The 25296-nt window shown below is 36.5% G+C and overlaps 3 protein-coding genes and 1 long non-coding RNA gene across 4 annotated transcripts; 1 reads left to right on the top strand and 3 right to left on the bottom strand.

The window, feature by feature from the left end:
• The first annotated feature begins 833 nt into the window (after positions 1-833).
• Positions 834-21429, top strand: LOC149957652 (uncharacterized). The gene is made up of 6 exons (XM_090164869.1): positions 834-1120; positions 15204-15441; positions 16368-16652; positions 20846-20994; positions 21062-21236; positions 21269-21429. The coding sequence occupies exons 1-5, from the start codon at positions 946-948 to the stop codon at positions 21223-21225; spliced, it is 1011 nt and encodes a 336-aa protein (XP_090020995.1). The 5' UTR covers positions 834-945; the 3' UTR covers positions 21226-21236; positions 21269-21429.
• LOC149957654 (uncharacterized) lies at positions 5654-6227 on the bottom strand. Its single transcript, XR_016478253.1, has 4 exons — positions 6167-6227; positions 5994-6103; positions 5818-5919; positions 5654-5751 (listed from the first exon to the last, which is right to left on the bottom strand). It is a non-coding gene; the product is annotated as an uncharacterized LOC149957654 (long non-coding RNA).
• On the bottom strand, positions 8283-9723 carry LOC149957653 (uncharacterized). Its single transcript, XM_090165254.1, has 8 exons — positions 9684-9723; positions 9510-9620; positions 9303-9445; positions 9128-9239; positions 8977-9066; positions 8847-8915; positions 8394-8766; positions 8283-8343 (listed from the first exon to the last, which is right to left on the bottom strand). Exons 1-8 carry the CDS (start codon positions 9721-9723, stop codon positions 8283-8285), a joined length of 999 nt encoding a protein of 332 aa, XP_090021380.1.
• A 544-nt stretch (positions 21430-21973) lies between the features above and the next one.
• Positions 21974-23842, bottom strand: LOC149957651 (uncharacterized). Its single transcript, XM_090167118.1, has one exon. The coding sequence runs from the start codon at positions 23840-23842 to the stop codon at positions 21974-21976; it is 1869 nt and encodes a 622-aa protein (XP_090023244.1).
• Positions 23843-25296: the final 1454 nt, after the last annotated feature.

The following is a 25296-nucleotide window of genomic DNA, read 5'->3' as shown; positions in this document are numbered from 1 at the left end:
TTTATCGTAAAAGGCTCGTGCATTTTTTTATTTCAGGGAGCACGCGGTAAAATATCAAGACGCGCGTGTAACATTTTAGCAAGTTGAATAAGACATAAATAGAGTTTATGCTAGCTAGGAGCAACAAACGCAGCTAGCCTTTAAACACGCTAACGAAGGGTTGTGTACGAATTTCATTGGCCGAGCGTCACGAGCCTTTACGCTGAACGTTTTCGGGAGGACAATTTCCGAATTTTCCCCTTCCGACGGCAGCAGGCGCTAAAGCGTCTAGCCAATGAAAAACGTATAGAAGAAAATCCACGACTTTTGACGGGTTGCGTTCTCTTTGTGTGGGGTGTTGTGTTTGTTGCTCCTAGATGCTAGCGTCTATTACTTTAGACTTAAAATTAGATATGGGTAAAAATTTACTTTTTTAAAAATAACCAGGGGGGAAAGCCGGTAGAAATTACTGGCGGCCTTGCAGACTAGGGGCCCGGGTAAGAGCAAATGAGGTATACTTATCCCCAGCTTCTTCGCGACAAGGTAAAGCCTTCTCCAGTAGTAATGGCTCTCTTGGGGCCCAGAACTTATAATTTACCAGGGCCCGGGCCCACTCTTGGTGGCCACAAAGCGGACTTAAAAAGACATTAGTGAGTTTTTAAAAAGATTTTGTGATCCTCAAAACTTTCACGAATAAGCCGGGTTCAGATAAGACCAAAACAAACGCCTTTCACACTTCACTTCGTTATCAATTCGACGAGGAACAATCCGTAGAGGTGGCCTTTTAATTATTGCGGCAATAACGGTGTATTTACAAGAATTGATAAGGGCCCTAATCGAAAGTCAAGTACTTTTGAAAACCCGCCATTCTGACGGAAGCGATCGTGGCTATTAGGAATCGTACGAAAGCGTTCTTTCAGTAAGACGCCAGATTTACTAAAACCTTTCACAAACTTAAAATTGACAATGTCGGCGTGGTCAGTGAAGTTGTGTTTGATATGGTTCGCGGTATTTTCGACTGCCACAAGCACTCGAAATTGCGTTGCCTCGATGACGCAGTTTGATTTCATTCCGAGGGAAGTGGTGAAATGTTATGCAGATACGGATATGGATGAAGATGATCAATTAATCGATTTTCAAGGTAAGTGGATTGCGTGTTCAAAACTTCAAACTAGAAGTAAATATCAATATTTAAGATTAAAAAATTGTCACACCATTGTCATTTTACCTAACAAGGAGACATCCCGAAGTGTAAGCCACCGATTTTGTTCAAACTCGGGGGATTGGTAGACCTTCATTTATCCTGAAAAATCCTAAAGGGAATTTATTCAATGGGAAACCGTTTTGCCATGGCAACCAAAAATGTTTTGACAACACAAAATATTAAATTTTCCCATTGAAATTAACATGGGATTTTGACCTCAAATTGATCAAAAGTTGATAAATTTTGATGGTTTTTTTGTCAATTTATATCTATTTTTTCTATTTTTGGCATTTTCGAAATTTTGAAATTTGTTAAAATTTTTCATAGGGGGGGGGGGGGTGTCCTATGAATCGGTCAGAATCCCATGTTATTTTCAATGGGAAAATTTCCATTTGTTGTTGTCAAAAACATTTTTCGTTGCCATGGCAAAACGGTTGCCCATTGAATAAATTCCCTTTAGGATTTTTCAAGTTACATGGAAGTCTACCAATCACCCGAGTTTGAACAAGATCGGTGGGTTACACTTCGGGATGTCTCCTTGTAAGTATAATTAAATACATTTTTGGTAAAGGTGTGAGCCCACTTTCAAAACAAAGGTTAATAATGAAAAAAATATAATAAAAATACAGACAGACATCTTAAATTTTGTTGATAATTTAAAACTTTGTAACCCTATAAAATGTAGGAACATTATCTTACAGCACCTTATTATAACATAAGGTTATTATATATTTTACCCTTAGCTCCGGTTAAAATACCTTTTGTAATAGTAAAATAAGACAATATTAAGGGGTCATCCAGTGACCGTAATTACTGTATTCGAAGGCATAAATCTATAATATCAATCGTAATTTATATTGGAGAAATTCCTAAGTAGAAGATTTTGTTTTAAAATTACCTAAATTTCTGCCTGGCAGTTTACGGACGCAGCCTTAAATCGCAATGTTGCATAATTATCACATATTTTGTCAACGATTGTTAAGAGCTTTTATTTAGTAATATAACCGTAGAGCTCAGACTTCTACGCTGAATCAGGGAAATTCAGGCACAGCCTAGTTCCAGGGATAAGAGTAAATGCAGCGCGTGAAAAGCGGGCCCAGACTCCTTATCTGCCTATGGGCCCAGGATCTCTAAGTCCGGCCCTGGGTATACAATAGTTTAATATGGTCAATGTAGATAAGTGTGATTAGGGTAAGTGTGATCACCCCGTATTATTTCCCCCAATATTAAAATAATAAAATATTTGATGAATGGATATTGAAATATACTTAATTATACACATTTTATTTATTTTCCATATTAATTTGAATCAAATTTAGTTATTAAAACTTTTAGTTGAAAAAACGTTATACTCTTCTACTTGTGTTTAGAGATTTTATTCCCAAAAGAAAAAATCTCTAACTTTGTTCCAAAGACTATATAAGCTATCGCTACATAGACTGGACTCTCAGGCCTTCAAAAAGGTTGACAACTTTAACCCCCAGTGCCACCTAGTATCAAGGCAAAGAACTAAAAATCCTGACATCTGTTGGTCGCTATTGACAATTTTAAAACGCCAGCGCCACGTAGTTTCGAGGCAAGAAACTAAAATAAAAATTGCTGACACCATTCCGGCAAATTATAATATTATCATAAGTAACATAGAATTTATGTTATTGGCCTTGTAAAATTTCGTTTAAATTATATTATATAAATCAGAAATATTTCCACTTTTAAAGAGTTATTTTATTCAAAACATATATTTTTTTTTTGCATTATGGTTTAATGCAAGTACAAAATAAATTTATTACTTTTATGTAATTTACACATAAATTATTAAAGGAGATTATAATTGGAGGTTTTTTTTTGGTAATTGTTTAGTTAAATAATATTTTTTCACTAAAATCTTTCATAAAAACTCCCAAACGCAAAGTGTATTTGTGACGAAGCCAAAATTATGATATTTGTTGAATTTATATAGGTAGTTTTTTCTTTGATCTTTACAGTATTGGAGAGTGCATTTTATTCCGTCCAAAGTTTTTTCATTCTCGTTGTTTTCTTTACTTCATTCCAATGGTTTAAAATGGGCAGGGTAAGGCTTTGTAGATAACCTCTAAATAAATAAATAAATCCAAGAGGTTATGGGTAGCAAACACTCATTTGTATTATATATCATTTCTCCAACTGTCAAAGATTAATTGACTCAGATGACTGACTTCAGACTTCTCATTTCAGGTGGACAAATGAATAGTCGGGTTTATGAACAGTTGGTTAGGTCAATTCGTCCATGGTTAGGTTAAATAGGTTAGTTACGGTTGTTTAGGTTAGTTTTGCTAGGTTCAGTAAATTAGGTAATGGTAGGTATACTATTGTTAGTGTTATTAGGCTTCAGAATAAGCAGTAGGGCTTAGGAGCAGGGGGCAAATGAGTAGTTGAGTGACCAGTTCGACAAATTAATTGTTTGAGACAAGGTGCTGAATGAGTAATTGGCCTTATGAACAGTTGAACAAATGAGACTGATCAAAAAACTATTGCCAGTTGTTTTAACCAACTGTAGACACCCAATATTTTCTGGAAGAGATTGTAAGACTTTATAAATACACACACTAATCGTGGGATAAATTTGAACGACCCATTTCTGATATCCTCTCACCAAATTAGAACGAATGATTATTTCTTTCTTTACATGTGTTTGCTGTTACACATATAACATATATATAAAGATGTCCTTTTTCCTATAACATGCTGTTACTGTTGATATAGAGATCAAAGTCTTCCTTAATTTTTCAAACACTAAACCGTTAGTATTAATGCAACCTAGTAAGACTGGTGATCCCTGGGACGTTTTAGATGTTGATCTGAAAGGCCCTTCCCTAGAAGTCGAAAAGGCCATACATATATTTTGATGGTCATGGATTACATTACTAAATGGGGGGAGGTATTTCCTACGAGGCATCCAACCGCTAAGCTTATTGTCGATAGGTTAGTCCAAGGGTTGTATTAAGCAATAATGGAAGCCAGTAGTACGTTAGAAACATTAGAAGTTAAGCAACGGTTTATTGCCATATACCACCCACAATCCCATCAGTCAGAACGTGTAATTAGAAACTTGGCCTTTATGATTTTAACATATGTTAAAGAACATCATGATCTTTGCGATGCTCATCTCCAACAGTTCGCCATGGCTATGCGCTCCGCGATCCATGAAATTTTAAATCAGTGATTAATTTTTTATCGTTTGTCAAAAACTATTTTACTGTCAGTCAGGGAAAAAATTCCTGTATTTTTTTTTAAAAACTGACGGCATTGCAATATTTGCTGCTTAAAGTGTTTTGGAATGCAATTTTCTTTGAAGAGAGCCTTTTCAATAGAGATACTGCCATTCTTTGCTAATATATGCAAAATAGTAGCTATTTCAGCATAATTAAGATAGTAAGCAGTCCTCTTTGTTCTTCGGGTATGTCTTGACATTCAATACTTCCATCAGCTGTTATTAAATAAATAACAGTACCTCCAACAGCTTCTAAAATATCATCTATGTATCTTGGATCAGTTATGCCTCCAGTGTTGAAGTGACAAAAATTCCAATGACCCAAGGTTTGAAATAAAAATCTGTCATCCATGATAATAATTCCTGAAGTTTTGTCCTCGTAATAAGGAATAAGTTTATTTCCAAGCCATTTCCACGATTTTACATTCATTTTGTAGTTTAGCTTCAAATAATGGTTTAATGAGACGATAAAAGCTGCTGGTGCTTCACATCAATGAAAAGAGTAAAAAAATTATCCAGCGTTTAAGCTACTGGAGACTAGAGGGAAATTACAGAAAATTTCATAGAATTTGTACTACAGACTTGGTGCTCTTAAAGCTTGTATTGCACCACTGGTTATGTGAGTGAAGGATTTCTGCTCTTGCCATTCAGATGGTTCTTTATCACTCAAACAATCTTTGTAAACTTACAAGCTGCCGTAATTCATCTTTATACCAGTCATGCAAGGGAGGAAGTTTGTCAGGTTCTCTGGGATCCTTTACAAAGTCAAATTTCTGGTTAAACATCAACTCCGCTTTATCTTCAGATTTTCACTGAAATGTAACTGTTAGTGAAAGCTCTTCTACGTTGAAAAGCTGTTTTTGCACTTGAAACTGGTTCATTCCTACGATAGAGGCCAATGTGGTTGAAATGGCTTGAAACTTAGAACCCGACACTCCTTGATTCGCCGATTTGTTTTCCATGGAATTGGTTGACTGAGAGAGTCTATTAGCGGTTAGTTGAAAGATTCAATGCAAAAAAAATTATTTAAACACGTGACGGTCAATAGGTTAGCATTTCTAACAATAACAATTTCTGGTTGAGCACATTGCGTCACTAGGAGCACATGATTGCTTCAATCCTTCCAAACAAGCGAAAGCCGTGTCCATACTGAAAGGCCACAACTTGTCTATAATCGGTAGTTAAAGGTTTTCTACACAAATTACAGATCATCTGGTGTTGTTAGATACTCGAGAACCTGCTTGAATAACATCCCATTCACGATAATAGCATGGTCCCGTTTGGCTAGGAATGTGAAGAGCGCTCCAACAGCCGAAGGCTAATGAAAAAATATTTGTATTACTGGCAATTATGAAAATATTTCATTTTATCACGACATAAATACCAAAAAGGCTTCACTGACAACCATGATTTGCAACAACATGTCAACTAAGCGTTGCTTCATAGCAGTTCCAGACTCGGTGTTGAATTGATGTTCTTCAAAAGCCTTGCAAACATTTTATTGTATACAATATAAAATGTTGCAAATAGAAAAATAAACAAAATTAAAAAAGGACTTACAATAACCAGAACATTAGAGATGGAGGAATCCCCATTATTGGTATCTACTGGTGTTTCAAACCATGGTATTGGAGAATAGCTTGATAAGGGACAACTCACTGAACCCTTGACTGTTATAAACAAAACAAAAAATATTATTCAAGAATATAATGGACATAACACAGTACACACACCATCTTTAAAGTAATTGAGCGTTCCTCTTTTGATCTCGAATCATTTGATCCTTTGTATCCATCCTCTGTAATAGTTGATTTCTTTTTTCATCCTTGAGAAAGCCGAAGATTGAACTAATTAGAAAGATGGAACTTCCTTTTATCAAATTGTCATTTGTAATGTCAGTAGTCAAGCTTGAAGGTTGAAAAGAAATTACCGCAATCAATCGCATCCTGAGTTTTTGTTAGTTGCGTAATTAATTGCTAGTGATGCAACAATTCAAAGATTGAAGGCCATAACAATAGGTTGCAAGTGTACCTCTAAAGTTTCAACAACCTAAATGTGCTACTTTTAGCAATTTGGTATTTGGTTTTTTGCCCTTTTTCTTTTTCTTGTTTTTTTCCCGTTCCTCGGATATATCCCAATTGATGAAAATAACCGCATAATAAATTCTCATTCTTAAATAACAAGAAATTATTTTTCTTTTGAAACCTGGACAAATATCATATCCATCAACACCTTCTGTTTCTTGAATTAATTTTCTTAGGATATCAGGTTCATGCATTTTTTCATTAAAGACTTTTATGAAAATTTTTTCAATTTGTAACATGAAAGCGGTCACAACGTCAGAGGGAGAAATCAAACCTCCAAAATCTCCTTTTTTATAGGAGTATGCCTTTAGATGGGTGAATGTTTGGCTTTGAATTTCCAAAAACTCTGATTCGGTAAAAAAGCGGCAAATGCTTTTACCAGATTCGCACTTATGGGAATCTCTCACTTTCTTTATAACACTGCCTGTCACGTATGACAAAGCATTCATGTCCACCGTGGTTCCAAAAGCCTCAGCCACTGCCTTCCCATCAATTTCTTTAATACCAGAAACCCTTTTCTTCTTTTGAAGGTTTGAGCCAGTGTCTTCCTCTTCTCCTAAATCCTCTCTTGAAACCGTATTTGGTTGTTTATTCAACGACTTTAAACTGAGAAGAATGTCAGCAAAGTCTTCTTCACAGTTTTGGCCGTCGCTGCTCAGCAGAAAAGACTGTGTCAACAACTGCTTAAAAGCGTCCCTGAATTGCATGGCATTTGGATTTTGGCGATTTCCTACTTTTTGCCGTATGCTGCAAAAATAATTTTCAAGAGGGTCCTGGTTAAACCGCCTTGTAAACAAGAAATTTGCTCCTTCTTGATGGAGATCGTTCCATAGCCCTTTAACGGCTGCTATGGTGAGTAACCAGCCACCAACACAGAAAATCCTGATGCTTGGTTTAGGCAAGATAAATTTGATTGATCTGAGCATTTCCACTGACTCATTTAGAGTTTTATGGTGGGCAGAGTTTTTAGTCATCATTCTCCGAAGCTCCTTGGTAGAATTGTACTTTGAGGAATTGACTGCATCAAACATTCGGTCTACTTTGCTGATAAAGTCTGCTGTGTACGCAGCTTCTGCTTCAAGTTTTCCTAAAGTTTAATACACAACAAGGATTATAATGAATACAGCTGAAATTTATGGTAGAAATTTAATTGACGTACCAAATGCTATGCAAGTTGACATTCCTGCCGATACAGTGTGGGAGAAAATTTGGGCAGCATCTTTCACCCTCATCTTAGAAAATGATGTAGGGTGGATGTGCCTTTTCTTTAGTTTTGGAGCTAGGCGCAGAGGTCTTGTGCGGTCGTACTGATAGAACTGATCGACATGATGGAACCTCACTGGTTTGCCAAACACTTCCATCAAATAGGTTCGAAAGTTGGTTCTCAGGCTTTTGAGCAAATGGGGAGGATCATAAAGTCCATAAATATTTTGGCCATGGGGCATGAAAAAAGGTTGTTCCTCGGATAGCTTCAGGCGGTTAAAAAGGGACCTATTCGCTGGACCTTGATCAGCAACAACAGCTCTTACACTGATACCAATTTTTTGCAACCTTAATAAGCATTCTTTCAGAAATATTTCCATTTTTCCTGAGTTTGTTGTGCCTCTGGCAAACGAATAGCTCAGGACTTGTCTCCAAGGCTTAAAGATCCCTTGAATCATGATTACAAATGCTTCGTTTGCCAAAATCTTTTCTCGATCACCATTTCCATTATCAATGAAGCCTTCAACCTGGTCCTTGGCTGGATCATAGGATAAACCAGACATCAATAAGCAAAACACAATTTCGGTTTCTTGATGGCATGTTCTGAGTTTTCTTTCTCAGAGCTTCAAAAATGTTATCATTGAAGCCTGGTTCAATAATGACACCTTCTAACCATTTTCTCAGAGTTCTTGGATGCGGTAAAACGAACAGTTTTGCCAAAAGACGATAGGTCCTCGGGCTCTGATAAAAAATGGCCAAAGCAATTTGTTTGTCATTTTCAGACCATCTTCTGCCTTTTTTTAAGCGGTGGTTATTAAGTATTTGAGACTCAAAAAAGGTTCCCTGTTCTTTAGTCAGAAATTCTTTGGCAGATGAAATCAAATTTTTGATTTTTGCTGGTATAGTTTTTGGGAGTTTGGACTTTAACTCCACTATTCTTTTTCGGGTCCGGCTTAGTAAAGTGGATTTCACCCTAAGCTTCTTTTTCAATTTTGCTTTGCGAGGAGTATCATCTGCTATTGGTTTCGAAGACTGTCCCATTTTATCTAAAAATAAGGGGTTTAAGTTAATTAATTAATGATACATCCAAATGTCTCATAACTTAATGTATAATAATAATACCCACCAGTAGGAATCATGGTTGTAGATGGAGATTGAAAAGAAGTTCGATTAACTTCAGTTGAAACAGCCTCATCTAAAATATTTATAATAAATACACTAAGGCCTCAAATTACCTCTATCAGTGTTTGACTTACCACTAATTTGTGTTGAATTAAAACTTGAATTGTCAATTCTAGCCAAAATGTTGCGACCTCTGAGATATGACTGTTCAGGTTTTCTCAAGACTATAGGCAAAAATTTTATTAAAAATGATACTAGTTATATTGTTAATATTAATGACATTACAGTTCTCTTGGTCTTTATTGGGCTTGTTACTTTTTAAGTAATAGGCCACAATGTCTACCAGTGGAGGTGGGCGGTGCTCCATGTCGTTTAGATTTAACCACGACTTATATTCCTAATACAATGTAAATATAAATTAGTTATATAGTAATAATTACTGAAGAACTCATGTTTTTACTTCATCCTCATCCATTAGCAGGTTTGCTGTTGTACGCATGCCATTACTGAATAAGAATTCGTGAACTAAACTTTTAGACAGGTTCAGGGTTTCGAAATCAATGGATGGTTTTGAAAATGACTCAATGCCACTTAAACCATGATCTAAGGAACAAAATTAATAATTATAATAATGATATCTTCTTTAGTATGTTATTAATGTTATTACCCATTCGGAGATCCTCACTCAATTCATTGTCCAGTTTCACCTTACTGGCCGGTGAATACTTGGTCAATGAACTCCCTTCATTATCATTGATAAATATATGATTAACTAGCCCTAAAATACAATATATTATTCATTAATTAATATAATTTGGTTTTTTATGCATAAGAAAGTTACTTGTTAAATCAATGGATGATTTTAAAGGTGTAGATGACATAGGTATTTCTTCCTGAGAAATTTCCTGGATGTTATCTATATTATTGAAAAATTATAAAGGGATATTTAATTAGTTCTATATACTACATACTCAATGATTTACAAAAAATACCTGTCAAACTGTCAGACAGAGAGTGTACTGGTCGGTTTCCAATGCCACTTAAATTATTATCTAAGGAAGATACTTAATGATTAGAATAATAATACCTCCATTAATATGATATTCATGTCATTACCAAATGGGAAAAGATCTCTTCCACTCAATCCATTGGCCAGTTTAACCTTACTGGCTGGTGAATACTTGGTCATAGAATCTTTAGTTAACGTTCTTTTCACTTCAAGTGATGCTGAACTCCCTTCATTACCATTGCCAAGTTACAAAAATATAATAAATTAGTTCTATATACTCTATACTCAATTATTTCGGAAGAAATACCTGTCAAATGGGCACACACAGGAATTACAATTCCAACTAAAGTTGGAACAGCGTTCCAAACAAGACTTTTTTTAGAGTCATTCATGAAACAGGTAGTTTCAAAATGATTGGCACACACAGTATATGACTTATTTAACAAGACATAACTTTTCTCTTTTAAGTCGATCACTACGACCAGAGTTGGCCACCCAAAACTCAGATCTATAAATTAAAGCAGCTACTTTAGTTTTTGGTTGAATAGAGCAATTTATTATCTCAACAAATAACAAGCTTACCTTTGTTCATCTTTAGGAAATTTAAAAAATGACAAAGATTCCCTATTGTTCCTGGCGTTTTTACAACTTATAAAAGCGCAAAAAGAGCTACTGCTATAGGGTTCTAAAAAGTTCTTAGCCATTGATTATTTTAAGTTTTAATTTCAAACTTAACAAAAAAAATTATTTTGGAGCTTAGCAAAAGAAAACCGTTGAAGTTGAAGAATTTTGAATCATGAAGAGCTAAGTAACTGACAACCAATTTCTTTTTTTAAATGAATATTTCTTTGCCTCAATACTTGATGGCGCTGATGCTTGAAAAAAAGCCATCAACTTATACTCCATAGACCACGCCAGTCTATGTAAGCGTAGCTTTATATAGTCTTTGTTGGGTACTTAGAGTAATACCACTTATGCCTATAGAGTAAGAATGCTTCCGCAAATGCGAGATTGATAAATACATTTCGTTTACTGTATATAAAACAATGGAGTAAATAAGGCTTACTTTGGTAAAATAATAATTAATTTTATTGAAAAATAACACTTTACACTTGTTTACAAAGCGAAAGGGGAAGCCCCTGGAAGAAAGGCGTTCAATATAACTTTTATAGACACTCGCTACATGGAAACTGGTCCTGGTAAGTGACTGACAACACAATAAAATAGTACTCCAATCAAGAAATAAAAATTTAATTTAAAAAAATAAGAAAATATACCTCAAAACAACAATTATCAATAATAAAATATTTCATTGAAAAACAAATTCAAAAATATTCCCTAGGAAACCTCAATATCCTAAGAAAGATCATCAGAAATATAAATTGAATTTCATAAAAATACAAATTAAAAATCAAAATGTTATAGAAATACGAATAAAAAATTAAGACAAATCCAAAAATAATATTACAACGTAAATGACTTCTTTAATCAATCTACTAAAACTATAAAAACAAAACTACCTGTTTCAAATGAAGTAAGCTATTACCGTACTTCCTAGATAAAAACCATAAGCAATATTACACAACCTCAAGCGCATACTCCACCGAGCTCGCGCCTTTACGAACACATCGATGTAATCCTATCACCAACACCCGTTTCAGAGGGAAATGATAATTTCGTTTCCCCCTTTTAGGGGCAACGAAATAAAAAAGACACGAAGTAGTGAGGGGTCCCAAACTTTCACTACGGAGGGCCTGTAAAAAGGGAATTGCCTGGGATTGGGAAAATCCAAATGTTTCCACTTGAGTTCATTCCAAAGACTATATATACGATTCGCTTACTAGACAGGCGTGTTCTATGGCTCAACTTGCATACCGATTGTGGCTCCATCTCGACGCTGGTCAAAATTTTCCCCTAGCTTGAGCTGTGTTACTAGTGGCGCCGCGGGTTCAAATATTAACCCAGCTTTTACAGTGCTACAGAGGTGGTAACAGGTTTTTCCAAGGAACACGCCTATCTAGTAAACGAAGCGTATATATAGTCTTTGGTCCATTCGATGTTTTTCGAAAGGGTCATTTCGGTCCCACGTTTCAGTGGCGTAGCCAGGATTTTGTTTCGGGGGGGGGGGGACACCCCATTGAAAAAAAAGTAAAAAAATAAAAATATTTAAACGTACGACCATACGTTTCTGGGGGGCATGTGCCACGTTTTGATATTGGTTGGCGAGTCTATAACCATGGATAAAATGGAAAATATGCCTTTGGATATATTAGATGGAGAATTAATCCCGTGAAAATGTAGGAATTCGTGTAGCAGAGCCGCTACTCGAGACATAAAAACAATGTTGCCATACATACGGGAGGGGGACTGGCTTAAGTTGTATAGTGTTAGCGTAAATTTCAAATGTAAATACCTAATCTTTGCTATCTATCTATCTATCTATCTATCTATCTATCTATCTATCTATACTAACTAACTGTCTTGCGTCTGTTTCTCTATAGACGTCCGAGCCGTTCAACCTAGGACCTCCAATTTCCTCACAGCTATTCCTATGGCGCAAACGCAGCGAGTCGCGCAATTTTCATCGATTTCCAATTAAGTTAATTAATTAAATCATGTATTTTCTCCCCTGGAACGGTGCCGTAAATCCTGCAACCTACATACACCTATACAACCAATATTTTTCTGTCAATTTAGCGGCTGCGCTGGGTGGGGGGGGGAGGTTTTTGTTTATGCCTCAGTCTTCACGGGATTTTAGTTCTAGCTGGGGCCCGGCCGAAACAGTCTTCACGGGATTATAGTTCTAGCTGGGGCCCGGCTGAAGGACGGGCTACCCAGCTAGTAAATAATATTGTTAAAACAATCATCACGCCTGTAAAATATTTTATTCATTGTACTTTACAGCTTCATGCCTCAAATTAAAATCTAGATGTTGGGCTAAAACGTCTTTTTTAAACGGGATTTGTTCTTGTAAACTTATATGTTTACAAATATAACGAGGATCGGTTTCATCCATTAGTTTTGGATCAGAAATATTACCCTGAAATGAAAAAAAGTACATAGCATCTAACTTTAATATAAAAAAGTGTTATAATATTAAGTGTTTAGTAACCATATAATTCTTTTTGGCGTCAAACACCATCTCCGTTTTTTTGCTTCATACAATTTTCCAATATTGTATGATTTCGATTTTTTGCTCCAAAACATTCTGTATTGAAGTTCGCCAGATTTCGAAAGGCTTGCGGTCTATTTGAATGTTCGTTATAATCAATGGCCGCTAGCAATATTCTTGATTCTTGATTGGTAACTATCCCACCTAAGCAAAATCATTGAAATTGTATTATTTTTGAAAAATACATATTTTGACAGAACCACGGGCCAATACTGCTACCACCTGTACGGAAAATCAATACGGAATTTAGGGCCCGGGGCAAAAGTTACTCGACGGCCCTGTAGCTTTCGGTTATGGTCACCTTTCTGACTGCAGTTTTTTTTATAGTTACGCCAAGTTACGTAACACCGATATTACTCTATTATATCTTGGATTAATAATAGAAGCTAAGCGTTAGCTTCTATTATTAATCCAAGATTATATTAATAAATTAATAAGGGCGAGAAAACCGCATCTTCCTCTTTCCCTACGAGCAACCCGTAATATTTATAACTCTGATCATATATTAAAACTTTAATATTGTGAACAAATTAAAACTTTAATATTGTGAAAAAATTAAAACTTTAATATTGTGAACAAATTAAAACTTTAATATTGTGAACAAATTAAAACTTTAATATTATGAACAAATTATAACATTAATATTGAAAACATATTAAACTTAAATATTGTGAACAAATTTAAACTTTAATATAGTTATAGTAGGGATTGAATTGAAATTTAAGAAATCAACGAACTGATTTGCCTTGTAAATAAAAGTTTTGGACTTACCATTTATCAAAGAAATATTTTATAAACTGCATATTTGTGAGAGATAATTAGTTACTGTCCGTTGACCAACGCTAAAACCCTTAGAGTCCTAAATTCACTTCATATTGCTTACTTTTTACGCTTTTCTCCATTTTTCGGCGGACAGTATTTATAAGCTCCTTACACTGTTCTACTCAATGAAGCAAACTTTTAAAAACTCGGTCGAAATTCATGGTATCATTGGTATGACCCTACCCTTTCAATTTTCGCCACGATCCCCCCCCCCCCCCCAGCGTTGCCAGATGGAAAAATCTGAAATTATCGTATCTAGGCCAAAAAATTATCGATTTTCCTGGAAAACTATTGCACATTTCTTTTTGGCGCAAAATTTGAATTCATACATAAATGCGTTGAATTTAGATCATTTTTTTGAAAGCACTACAGGAGTTTTAATTATTTCAGGGAAATAAACAAAATGCATATTATCATTATTAACTGAACTTAATATGTTTAAAAATGTATACACAAAAGCGGGAACAGCTAGGAGTAATAAACTCATACTTAGGACTACCCAGCACGTTCGGCAGAAAATTTATATCATTCCTTTTTAAGTAGAAGTTATATAAATTAATAATAAAATTTAAATAATTCGTAGGTATTTCAAAAAATCTAAAAATTCTCGTACATTATCGTGCGTTGAGGCAGAATTATCGAAATAATGGTACGATATCGTACGCCATGAAAATTATAGTACGCATTAAAAATTTCGATGAAATTATAGCACTGTGCGATAATTATCGTATGTCTGGCAACGCTGCCCCCCCCCCCCCCCTCCGTATCTCGCCCATTAATTCTCGACCTGACAAATAGGATTGAAATATACTGCCTACAGCTATCGGAACAAGTAGAGAGAGAGAGCTTCAAAGTGTGGCCTACTAGTCCCTGGAAGTAGGCTGCAAAAAGCGTAAAACCAAGCAGCAGGGAAACGCTAACATTAAGGATAAAAATTTTACATAACCTTTTGAAACATCCTGTACATTATATTTGATTTTTACTATGTTATAAGGGGCTCTCATAGCTATTTTGACCGTAGATCGGTACAATTTTAACGAAAGTAATCATTTAAGTAAACAGGTATCTAAATTTATTTTCTGATCCCCTTTAGAATAATTTTGGGGCCTCTTTTAGTGGTGCCAACCCACATGTCAATGCCATTTCAAGAAAAATTATTTTTCGAGACTTAATTGGCTCCGCTTCTCTCAGACCTGTATTTTATTAAAATGTATACTCCGCCCCGGTATAAAAATATTAGTTATTTTTCTCGTTTTTATAAAATCATCAAGTTGGCAAAAGTGAAAAAAGTTGATTAATTTTGAAAGAATTTGCATCAACTTGACGTGACTAACGCTAGCGCATTAAAAATTTTGCAGAAGCGGTTAAGGACAACCAGAACAAAACCGATTTTCATTTCGTGAATTTCGCATTCGCCGCTTTGAAAGGAGATACTTTTCAAAACCTGCAAAATTGTGGATTGAAATCCCTGGTTTTGGACAATGTGAATGTGGACTTATTATTGGAGCCGCCCTACGCCGCCAACGGTTCTTCATACATCTCCGGTTTGGAAGAGCTCACTAGTCTCATTATAACTGGAAGTAACCTGGTCTATGGGTAAATGAACGCTTGTTTCGCTAATACTGACTACATCCACTCCCCATTTTTAAACGACACACGGAAACAATTATCTGCATGTTTTAAAAGAAATTAATACTATTTTATATTGGTACCATAATTTCTATTGTTGTACTATAATTTTTTACCCTTTGTATATAATAATTCGGTCAGAAAAATCTGGCAACGCTGACTGACGGGGCTATTTTAATCGGGGGGGGGGGGGGGAGGTTTTCCATGGAGTTGGGAATATTAATCTAGAGATCCAATCAAATCTGCTCCCCGCGAAACAAGTTTTTGAAAATTACGAATGTGTCGTCTCCTCTAAAAGGACGATAAAACTTTATCATTTGACCCGTGGCGCTATCCATTATTTAAAAAAAAATATTATGGCCGGAGAACGCGTCTTATATGAATGAACCATTGAGAGATAAAGTTTTCTCGTCATTTGAGAGCAGACGGCAGTATTCTTATTTTTTTAAAACTTGTTTCGCGAAATAGTGAAATGCGACGTTTTGATTGGACCTCTAGATTAATATTCCCAACTCAATGGTTTTTCCGACCAAGGCTGAGCTTCAAAAATTTAAATCTAATAATTTTCCTACTCATTATTTTAATTACGCCAAAGTAAACGATACTTTTAATAATAAATTCCTTGATTAATATAAACTGATATATTTTGTAGTACTTAGAAGAGGTATTTTTATTAAGAATTTAAGCTAGATATCTCAGCAACATTTCGCTGGAGCATTTTATTGAAAACTTAAAGTGTTTCGCGATCCAGAGTCGAAAACTACGATTACCAACAATGTTGATAAACAATTTTGGCTCTTGACTGCGAATAGACCTTTACAGTAGGCTGATTCTGTAGAATATGTTCCCAAGCATGGTAGTTGGATCGGCTTATTGAGACATTTCGTTACTAGATGGAACTTCAGAGAACTGTACGAAACAGGATCACAGACGGGTTTGGAGCATTTGGAGAACATCCACATGAAAGAAAACAAGCTATATTACGTCAGCAAGCATCTACTGGAATTGAGCGCGCATCCACGTTACATTTCTATAGAGAAATGCGAAGTCTATTGGACAGAACCGATTGAAAATACCGACAAATTGGAATGGCTCAGTCTGAGTGATAACAAGCTTGAAGAAATTCCTGATAATTTCATCGCAAACAAAGCCCCTCTTCTTTGGTATTTAGATCTCAGGTAAACACGGGCTTATAGATTACTAAAAGTCTATAAATCTCACCATAAGTAATCTTAAACGGCAACTAATGTGGCGAAAGGAAAAATTAATGTTAGGACCTATTAAACTGCAAAGGGTCACTTGGTAGGTTTTGACCATTAGGTTTCCCTACGTCACTTTTGTTGTCCTATTCTTCCGACCCTAGATAGTCTGTTTCGTCAATGACCATATAAATCATTACTGGCCACTCTCAGCGAACTATTACTAGTCTAGAATCTGTCACCGACAGCTTATTTGAAAGATCAGCCAAGACTTATTGAAAATTGAAACGTGTTCAACGATATAAATATCGTTTGGAAAAACAATTAAGAATTATTGAATCGGAACATAAAATTGACTATTATAAACACTCGTCTCGTTTCTGAAGGTATTAATTTTCTAATTTGAGTCCTAAATGCGTTTTCACTACTAATTTTCCGCCGACTAACTAGCAAACTAAGCGAGTACGGTGTGAAGGAAATCCTCATACGGAACTTTCGATCATGAAAACACTTTCGGACAGACTAGACAACCGAAAATCGTTCAGTGGCATACTTATTGTTATTATATTACTTAAGGTCCCACTCTTCTAATATCCATATGTGACCCACTCGGATGTTCCTCGATTGTCCATAGAGAATGGCCCATCTTTAACTAACTATATTCTTTGAAACCAAGGACATATTTAGGTTACCGAGAGCGTACGGGTAGACTACCAAGGCCAGACTGAAAATCGGAATGCAAATTGCAACAGTAACGCCAGCTTTCAGGGAACTTTTAATATTTTTTGAAGACGATAATAGAAATCTACGGACTATTTTTATAATAATTAAATTGAATAAATTAATCAATACCGCTATTATTAAAATAAGTTCAATCTAATTTAATAGTTAATTAAAAGATGTTTCTATAAAATATTTTCTACACACTCAAAACTTACTGTTGAAAAAAACAGCAAATACGGTTTATAATTTACAGCAAGGTGCAGTTGAAGTGGGTTAACAGCAGTTTGTCGTAAAATTAACAGCTTTCTGCTGTATTTTGAAGAAAACAGTAGCGACTGTAAAAATTCATATTCGTACTGTTTTTTAAAAGACAGTTATATTAAAATTAACAATATGAAACCGTGGTTGACGTTTTACTTCAAAAAGGCGTAAAATTTACCACACGTTGCTGTTTTTTCTGTTATAAACGGCAAGCACTAGTATATAAAACAACTAATTATTATTTAGTTGTTAAAACATTTTTTTAAATCGCACAATTAAGATTCATTTTAGTTTTAAAAATAATAATATCCGATAATAATATTTTTATATAATCTTTTGCATAAGTAGCGCCCCACGCAAAATGCTATACTAATTACAACAATTGTTCGTCGTGTGCTTAATCATATGAAACCAAGTTAATAGTTTACTTTCCCTTGGTTTTCCCTATAACTCTAAACTACAAAGGCTCAAGCTAAACATGATCAACTAGAGTTGTAGTCATTTTAGATAATTTCGATAAAATTTTTCTAAAATAATGTTAATAATAGGCGTTTAAATAAAAGATCATCCATCGCCGATTATAGAGTTTGTGCTGCTGCGACTGGACTTCTAACGGGGGGGTCTATGGTTTCTCTTTATACTGCCAAAGCGGAGAATTTTCTATCCATGGATCTGGCAGCATTTTTCAACAGGGGGGCAAGACAGTCAGAGAGGGGTTTATTTAACCGCCTATTGATAAAATCATTTATATTTCTATCATGAATTGATTAAAAAAATATTTGAAAATTTTTAGTTAAACAAATATGATAATGGTTTGATCCGTAAAATGTTTGATGAAAATTTAAGGTTGTGAATAGATTCTGTACTAAATACGTTTGATAACTAAAACCTAAGACCATTTACACCTGGACTACAATGCCAACGTTATAACTCCGATTTCAGAGTGTCCGCTACAAAACACCACTGTTTTCTCGGACTCGGGGAGTCGGGGTTCTCTTCATTTCTAGCGGGGGTCTAAATAAATTTTCGGTGGTCTGCAACTTCTCGGCCGTTAAGTGGTTAAGCCTAGGGCCCTAGGCAACAAAATAATGCCGGCTATTCGGTGCTCTTATTATGGTGCATGCAAAAACGATAAGCGGTATATTCAAGACAATATTAAGTTAATTAAGTTTACCAGTGTAAAACTGGAACGTGCCGAATGTGATAAGTGCGTCAAGGCTTGTGGTATGTTAGACCTTACAATGAAAGATTTGGAGAGTCGATACTCGAACCACCAGCCTAAACGATTTTACGTGTGCTCGTCGCATTAATAATTAATTCATAATTAAACATACCTTCAACAAGTTCCCAAAACGTTTTAGTTGAAATTTCAATAAACTTTGCCATGTGGTTTCCACTTAAGCCTTGACGCCGTACATAACGGGCGAAAATTGGTCACGACTCGCGGGACGACCGAGTAAAATGTCGCCATGTGTCGGGAGAGGAGGGCGACGCTATGAACGAAAGGAGCGCGAAGTGAACGCGTTTTTTTAGCCCGAATTCTCTTGTGGACGATAGTTGCCTCTAAATAACGATGGTGGCGTTGGGGTAGCGGCGGCACTAGCCTAACAACAACGCCTACCTTCATTGCAGTCCAGGTGTAAATGGTCTTAGCTAAAACTACGGCAAACACTGAAATTTTACAAACATTGGATTTTACTGTAAAAACTGCATGCATTTATCGACCCAGTAAAATGTCGCCGTATGTCGGGAGAGGAGGGCGACGCCAGCGTTGCCAGATGGAAAATCTGAAATTATCGTATCTAGGCCAAAAAATTATCGATTTTCCTGGAAAACTATTGCACATTTCTTTTTGGCGCAAAATTTTAATTCATACATAAATGCGTTGAATTTAGATCATTTTTTTGAAAGCACTACAGGAGTTTTAATTATTTCAGGGAAATAAACAAAATGCATATTATCATTATTAACTGAACTTAATATGTTTAAAAATGTATAAACAAAAGCGGGAACAGCTAGGAGTAATAAACTCATACTTAGGACTACCCAGCACGTTCGGCAGAAAATGTATATCATTCCTTTTTAAGTAGAAGTTATATAAATTAATAATAAAATTTAAATCATTCGTAGGTATTTCAAAAAATCTAAAAATTCTCGTACATTATCGTGCGTTGAGGCAGAATTATCGAAATAATGGTACGATATCGTACGCCATGAAAATTATAGTACGCATTAAAAATTTCGATGAAATTATAGCACTGTGCGATAATTATCGTATGTCTGGCAACGCTGGGCGACGCTATGAACGAAAGGAGCGCGAAGTGAACGCGTTTTTTCAGCCCGAATTCTCTTGTGGACGATAGTTGCCTCTAAATAACGATGGTGGCGTTGGGGTAGCGGCGGCACTAGCCTAACAACAACACCTACCTTCATTGCCATCCAGGTGTAAATGGTCTTAGCTAAAACTACGGCAAACACTGAAATTTTACAAACATTGGATTTTACTGTAAAAACTGCATGCATTTATCGTATTAAATACGTCTGGAATGAAGGTTAAATAAACAGCAATACTCTGTAAATATAACTTTATCTTGCTGTATTTTTAAACAGCAGAGTGTCCAGTAAATTTAACAGGAAGCATGACAATAAAAAAAAACAGTCAGAGTTGGTTGTGAAATTAACAGCATTCTGCTGGCATCTATGCTGACCGCAGCTTACTGTAAAATTTACAATAATATTTTTCTGCGTGTACGGGCTTGTGGGCGCTGGCGTAATGATGAGGCCACCGGTGTAGTAGGCTTTATGAGCTATATGCTTTGCTTGGAGCACTGTTTTACAAATATCTGAAGGGCAAGGCGATGGGCCCCTTTCGCACCGGGCTCCTAAATAACACGCTTTTTGGCCCATTTTTCGCCTGGACATGGGGATTTTTCTACCCCCCTTTTTCTGTTTGGCCCTCATGATGATGAGGCAATGAAGTCCAGAAAAACGTGTGGTAGGATTTATTTAAAAAAAATCGTGCTCAGTAGATAGATATTCCTATTTCCAAAGGACGAGTAATAGATTTCTGAAAATACTGTCTGTCAACAACGGAAAATGTTTGACCTTACATTATTTTTGACCAAACAGCTCAGGCTAATTAATGGGTATATCTTTTAAGTGTCTAACAAAATTCTTTGATATTCTAGCAACAACCAATTGAAAGAAATACCGATAAACTTAACGGTCAACACTCCGAAATTGCGAGAACTAGACTTAAGCCATAATCAACTGACTACCGTAAGTCCAAATGTCGTCGAAAAAGTGTGGGACCACATGGAAGCCCTTTGGATCAATAGTAACCATGATAATTTCAATAAAAGGTGCGCTTAAATTACCAATTCCATTTGATTTCTCTACGACAGACAACCCTCTCGAAATGGACGATGATGACTTATGTTGGTATCTGACGAAACTGAAAGATTCCAAGTACTTCTTGAAGCCCATGTTCTGGTATATGGCCAAGACCAAAGTGGACGGTAACGACGTCCGGATTTCCCTCATCGATCAAAACAGTTGCAGATATTAGAAAGCGGAGTTGGTACACTTTGACTACACTAATGCATTTCGTTATTTAACACTCATTGATTTCACTTCCGCGTTGAAAACCTAACGTGGGTAAATTTTAGGCCTACCGTCTTTAATCCTTGATGTGTTCTTAAATCTTGCCAATTAATTTTATTGTCTGGTGTCAAAAGTAAATGACGTAATGTAATAAAAAACTAATCTATGATTTGTGATATGGTATTTATGATGATTTGGGTACATTTGTCCGAACGGTGGTACAAATGTCCGAATTATCATTTGTGCGAATGCCGGAAAACAGGATCGAATGTCCGAAAACGTATTTTCATTTATCACAACTTTTGTTCGTGATTTAGTCGTTCAATTTATGTTAACTTTACTGGCGAATTTCATTTGTTCGAATAATCGTTTGTCCGTTTTTTTCGAACTTTAGGAATTAGTTGTTTTTTTTTTTAAATATTGTTAATATAAGAAAATAGTAACATTAACGTGAACCTAACCTAATCTAACTTAAACGACAAAACTGGTAAAAAAGACCGTAAATTTAATAAAAATAAATCGCAGTACTTCGGCAAAATATGCCTTCAAGGCGGTACAAGATTTGAAAGAAGACTAAGATTTGAAAATTTAAAAGCACGCGTGGTGGAATGCCTAATGAACGCGATCCGTAAAAAGAGAGCTAGAAATAACTATACCGAAAAACTAAAGGGGGAAAAAACTAAAGGGGGAAAAATATTACAGAAAAAGAAAATTTAACGGAACGAAAGCTTTTCGATCAGTCCGGCTGGGAATTCCGTTCCGAATTTGAAAATCAGTCGGTTTTCTTCAGTAACTCTAAAAGGTCGGTCACCGTTAAGAACCTTGAGAACGCGGATAGAAACGGCAGAGATGGTGTGGACGTCGTTGAAGTGTCTAGTTACATGATTTTTGTCGCGGTTGCTTCTGATATCAAGTAAGTGTTCGCGGAAATGATCAGCGAGGCGTCGACCAGTCTCGCCGACGTAAACTTTGTCGCAAACTTTACAAGACAAAGAGTAAACGAGGTTGGATGTTATACAGGAAAAGGATCCTTTAATATGATAGAACGATTTAGGGGTTGTAACCACCAAGTCGGAACTAACATAAGCGCATGTGTTGCAACGAGGGCGATTGCATCTCGTGGTGCCAGAATGAGTGCCGGATGGATCATCTTCGGGTAACGAACTAGAAACGAGAATCGACCGAAGATTCTGGTCGCGACGGTAACAGAACCTGGGCGGTTCAGTGAAAACATCCCTCGTGTCTTGGTCGATCTGTAGTAGGTGAAAATTCTTACGAAGGATGTTTTCGACCTGTCGAAATTGTGGATGGTAAGTTAGAACCACCGGGGGTTCAGGACGAATTTTGTTTGCGAGAGCTTCGTTTCTAGTTGTCTTGGATGCACGATTGAGAGCCGATGTTAACACATTCTCGTTGTAGCCTCTTCTCATAAAACTATCGCGCATTTCCAAAGCTTGGCGTTGAAAATCGTCGTTGGAGGAGCAAATACGTCGAAGACGTAAAAACTGGGAGTACGGTATGGACCTAGTCGAATGTCGTGGGTGACAAGAAGATGGTAAGAGGTAAGAGCGACTATCCGATGGTTTGCGATAAATGCTCGTGGAAACGCCGTCCCCATCGACAGAGATAGTCATGTCCAAAAAGGATATTGAGACGTCTGATACGCTGATAGCGAATTCCAAAGAGGGGTGCATGTGGCAAAAGGCATCGAGAAAAAGATCAAGCTCCTGGCGGCTACAAGAGGCGAGCTGGGCGATATCATCGATGAAGCGGGCGTGAAATTCAGGAATAGGTTCCAAGTAACTAGAGAAGAAAAGTTCTTCCGCCCAACCGACAAACAAGTTTGCGTAACTTGGGCCCATTTTCGTACCCATCGCGACACCTCTGACCTGCTTGTAGAACTTTCCATTGAAAGTGAAAGCGTTAAGAGTCAAGACAAGCTCAGCCAATCGTACCAACGTTTCTGTAGGAGGGTAACGGTCGGGACGACGGTCGAGGAAATGTTGAAGCGCTAGTAAACCATCGTTGTGCGGAATAACGGTATATAAAGATTTTATGTCCAAGGTAATGAGCCACCGGTGAGCCCCGATGAATGAAAATTCCGATAACTTACGAAGAGCGTCACTGGTATCCTTCACGTAACTTGGCAAGGCAGCGACAATTGGCTGCATAATCTCGTCCAGGAAACTCGAAATTAGCTCTGTCGGGCAAGAGCAGGCCGATACAATTGGACGTCCGGGGTTCCCTGGTTTGTGAATTTTTGGAAGGAGGTAAAACCGTGACGTTCGGTAGTTTTCCACAATAAGTTTCTTAGCACCGGTAGGTAACTCATAACTCTCTATACACTCGTTAATATGACTTGTAACCTGATTTTGAAAATCGGGAGTAGGATCCGTCGGTACTTCCAGATAGAAATTATCATCGGAAAGTTGATGAATGGCTTCAGCGATGTATAAATCTTTACTCCAAAGGACGACAGCGCCACCCTTGTCAGCTGGTTTGATTACAATGTCCGATCTAGCACGAAGAGAACGGATAGCAGCTTGCTCTTCTCTTGTCACGTTCTGGCGATTCGATTTCATTTTTGCAAGAAGCGGTGTACAGGTCCAAGGATTTATGTTTCGTTGTTACAGGATTGAACACTGATCTTACAGGCTTAATCTTCTGAAAAACATTAGGAGGCGCTGGCGGAGGAGGATGGTGATCGTGAAAATGTGAACGAAGACGTAGACGTCTGTAAACAGCTTCAAGGTCATGAAGTATCTGGAACTCATCAGGTTGACGTTTTTCTGGTACGAAAGAGAGGCCCTTCGAAAGGACGAGTCGCTCACTTTCTTGTAGAACGAGATCACTTGGTAATGTTACCACGAGTCTATTCAACTGGCCAGGATCGATATGCTCGGTTGCGAAGTCTGGAACTAGTCTGGCGGTTTTACTCATCTTGATTTCACGCAGATAATTGTAAATAGTCCGATTGAAAGATCGGACAAAAACAATCACTGTGTGGTAAAGAGCCTCGTTAAAGCCACAAAACGTTTTTAAGTTAATTTTCTCAGCGACAAGATCCCGTCGAAGTTGAAGTTTCTTTTTGTCAAGATCACCAAGGAAAGATCGTACAAGTCGTTTCGATGTAGCATGAAGAACTTGAGAAGAACGTCGTTTAAACTGATTGAGGTTTGTACCGTGACAACGTAAACGGAAACCGTTGGGAACAACGTTTTTCATTAGGCTACCTAAAATATCCCCAACATTCAACGCAATTCCCACTTACTATAGCAGCAATTAAGAAAAAACAACTTGAACAAACAACGATATTTACAATGTATCAAAAGTCAAAATTTTAGCCAGATATTCCAACAGTAGACCGGTTTCGCCCTTTTGGGGCTCATAAGTACTGTGCAGGAACTCTGGCTAAACTCGGAGATCTGCCGATATCAGTTAAACTAATAAACAAATAGGGCACTCTGAATGTTTATTATTTACAATTTAGTTTATTAGTTTTAATTCTTGCACTAATAAAAATTCGGACAGAATTCGGACAAGTGAAGCTACCGATTCTGACGAAAGAAACAAACAAGTTGTCCAATTCGAACAATTGAAACATTTGTTATTTCGGCGGTTCGGACGAATGAAATTCGAACATTTGTTCCACCGTTTGTACCTACCCCTTTATGATACGTTTTTTAACCATTTTAAAATAATCAGTGGAATCAGGGGTAACAATACTGAAATTTAGTAGTCGATACGAAAACTATACTTAGGATATCCCAGTTAAAATTACGAATCCTTGGCGTTTTGCTTAACTTACAAGGAGACTACCCGAGGTGTAACACACCGATTTTGATCAAACTCGGGGGTTTGGTAGACCTTCATGTAACTTGAAAAAATCTGAAGGGAAATGTCTCCATAGGCAACCGTTATGCCATGGCAACCAAAAATGTTTTTGACAACACAAAATGGAAATTTTCCCATTGAAAATAACATGGGAATCTGATAAATTTTTTGAAAATGCTAAAAATAGAAAATGTAAATATAA

This window comes from Leiobunum rupestre, chromosome 2 (assembly GCF_980474605.1).
Source record: "Leiobunum rupestre chromosome 2, qqLeiRupe1.1.hap1, whole genome shotgun sequence".
Taxonomy (NCBI): Eukaryota; Metazoa; Arthropoda; class Arachnida; order Opiliones; family Sclerosomatidae; genus Leiobunum; species Leiobunum rupestre.
This window is presented reverse-complemented; position numbering and strand designations above follow the sequence as displayed.

What these genes read in the sequence shown, in the direction of transcription:
- LOC149957651 (XM_090167118.1), bottom strand. Translation starts at nt 23,842, where the DNA reads ATGAAATCGAATCGCCAGAACGTGACAAGAGAAGAGCAAGCTGCTATC.
- LOC149957653 (XM_090165254.1), bottom strand. Translation starts at nt 9,723, where the DNA reads ATGTCATCTACACCTTTAAAATCATCCATTGATTTAACAA. An exon ending in GAGTGAGGATCTCCGAATGG is followed by an intron (nt 9,446 to 9,509) that starts GTAATAACATTA and finishes TTTGTTCCTTAG; the next exon opens with ATCATGGTTTAAGTGGCATT. An exon ending in TACAACCATGATTCCTACTG is followed by an intron (nt 8,767 to 8,846) that starts GTGGGTATTATT and finishes CCTTATTTTTAG; the next exon opens with ATAAAATGGGACAGTCTTCG.
- LOC149957652 (XM_090164869.1), top strand. Translation starts at nt 946, where the DNA reads ATGTCGGCGTGGTCAGTGAAGTTGTGTTTGATATGGTTCGCGGTATTT. An exon ending in TCAATTAATCGATTTTCAAG is followed by an intron (nt 1,121 to 15,203) that starts GTAAGTGGATTG and finishes AAAATTTTGCAG; the next exon opens with AAGCGGTTAAGGACAACCAG. An exon ending in GGAAGCCCTTTGGATCAATA is followed by an intron (nt 20,995 to 21,061) that starts GTAACCATGATA and finishes TCTCTACGACAG; the next exon opens with ACAACCCTCTCGAAATGGAC.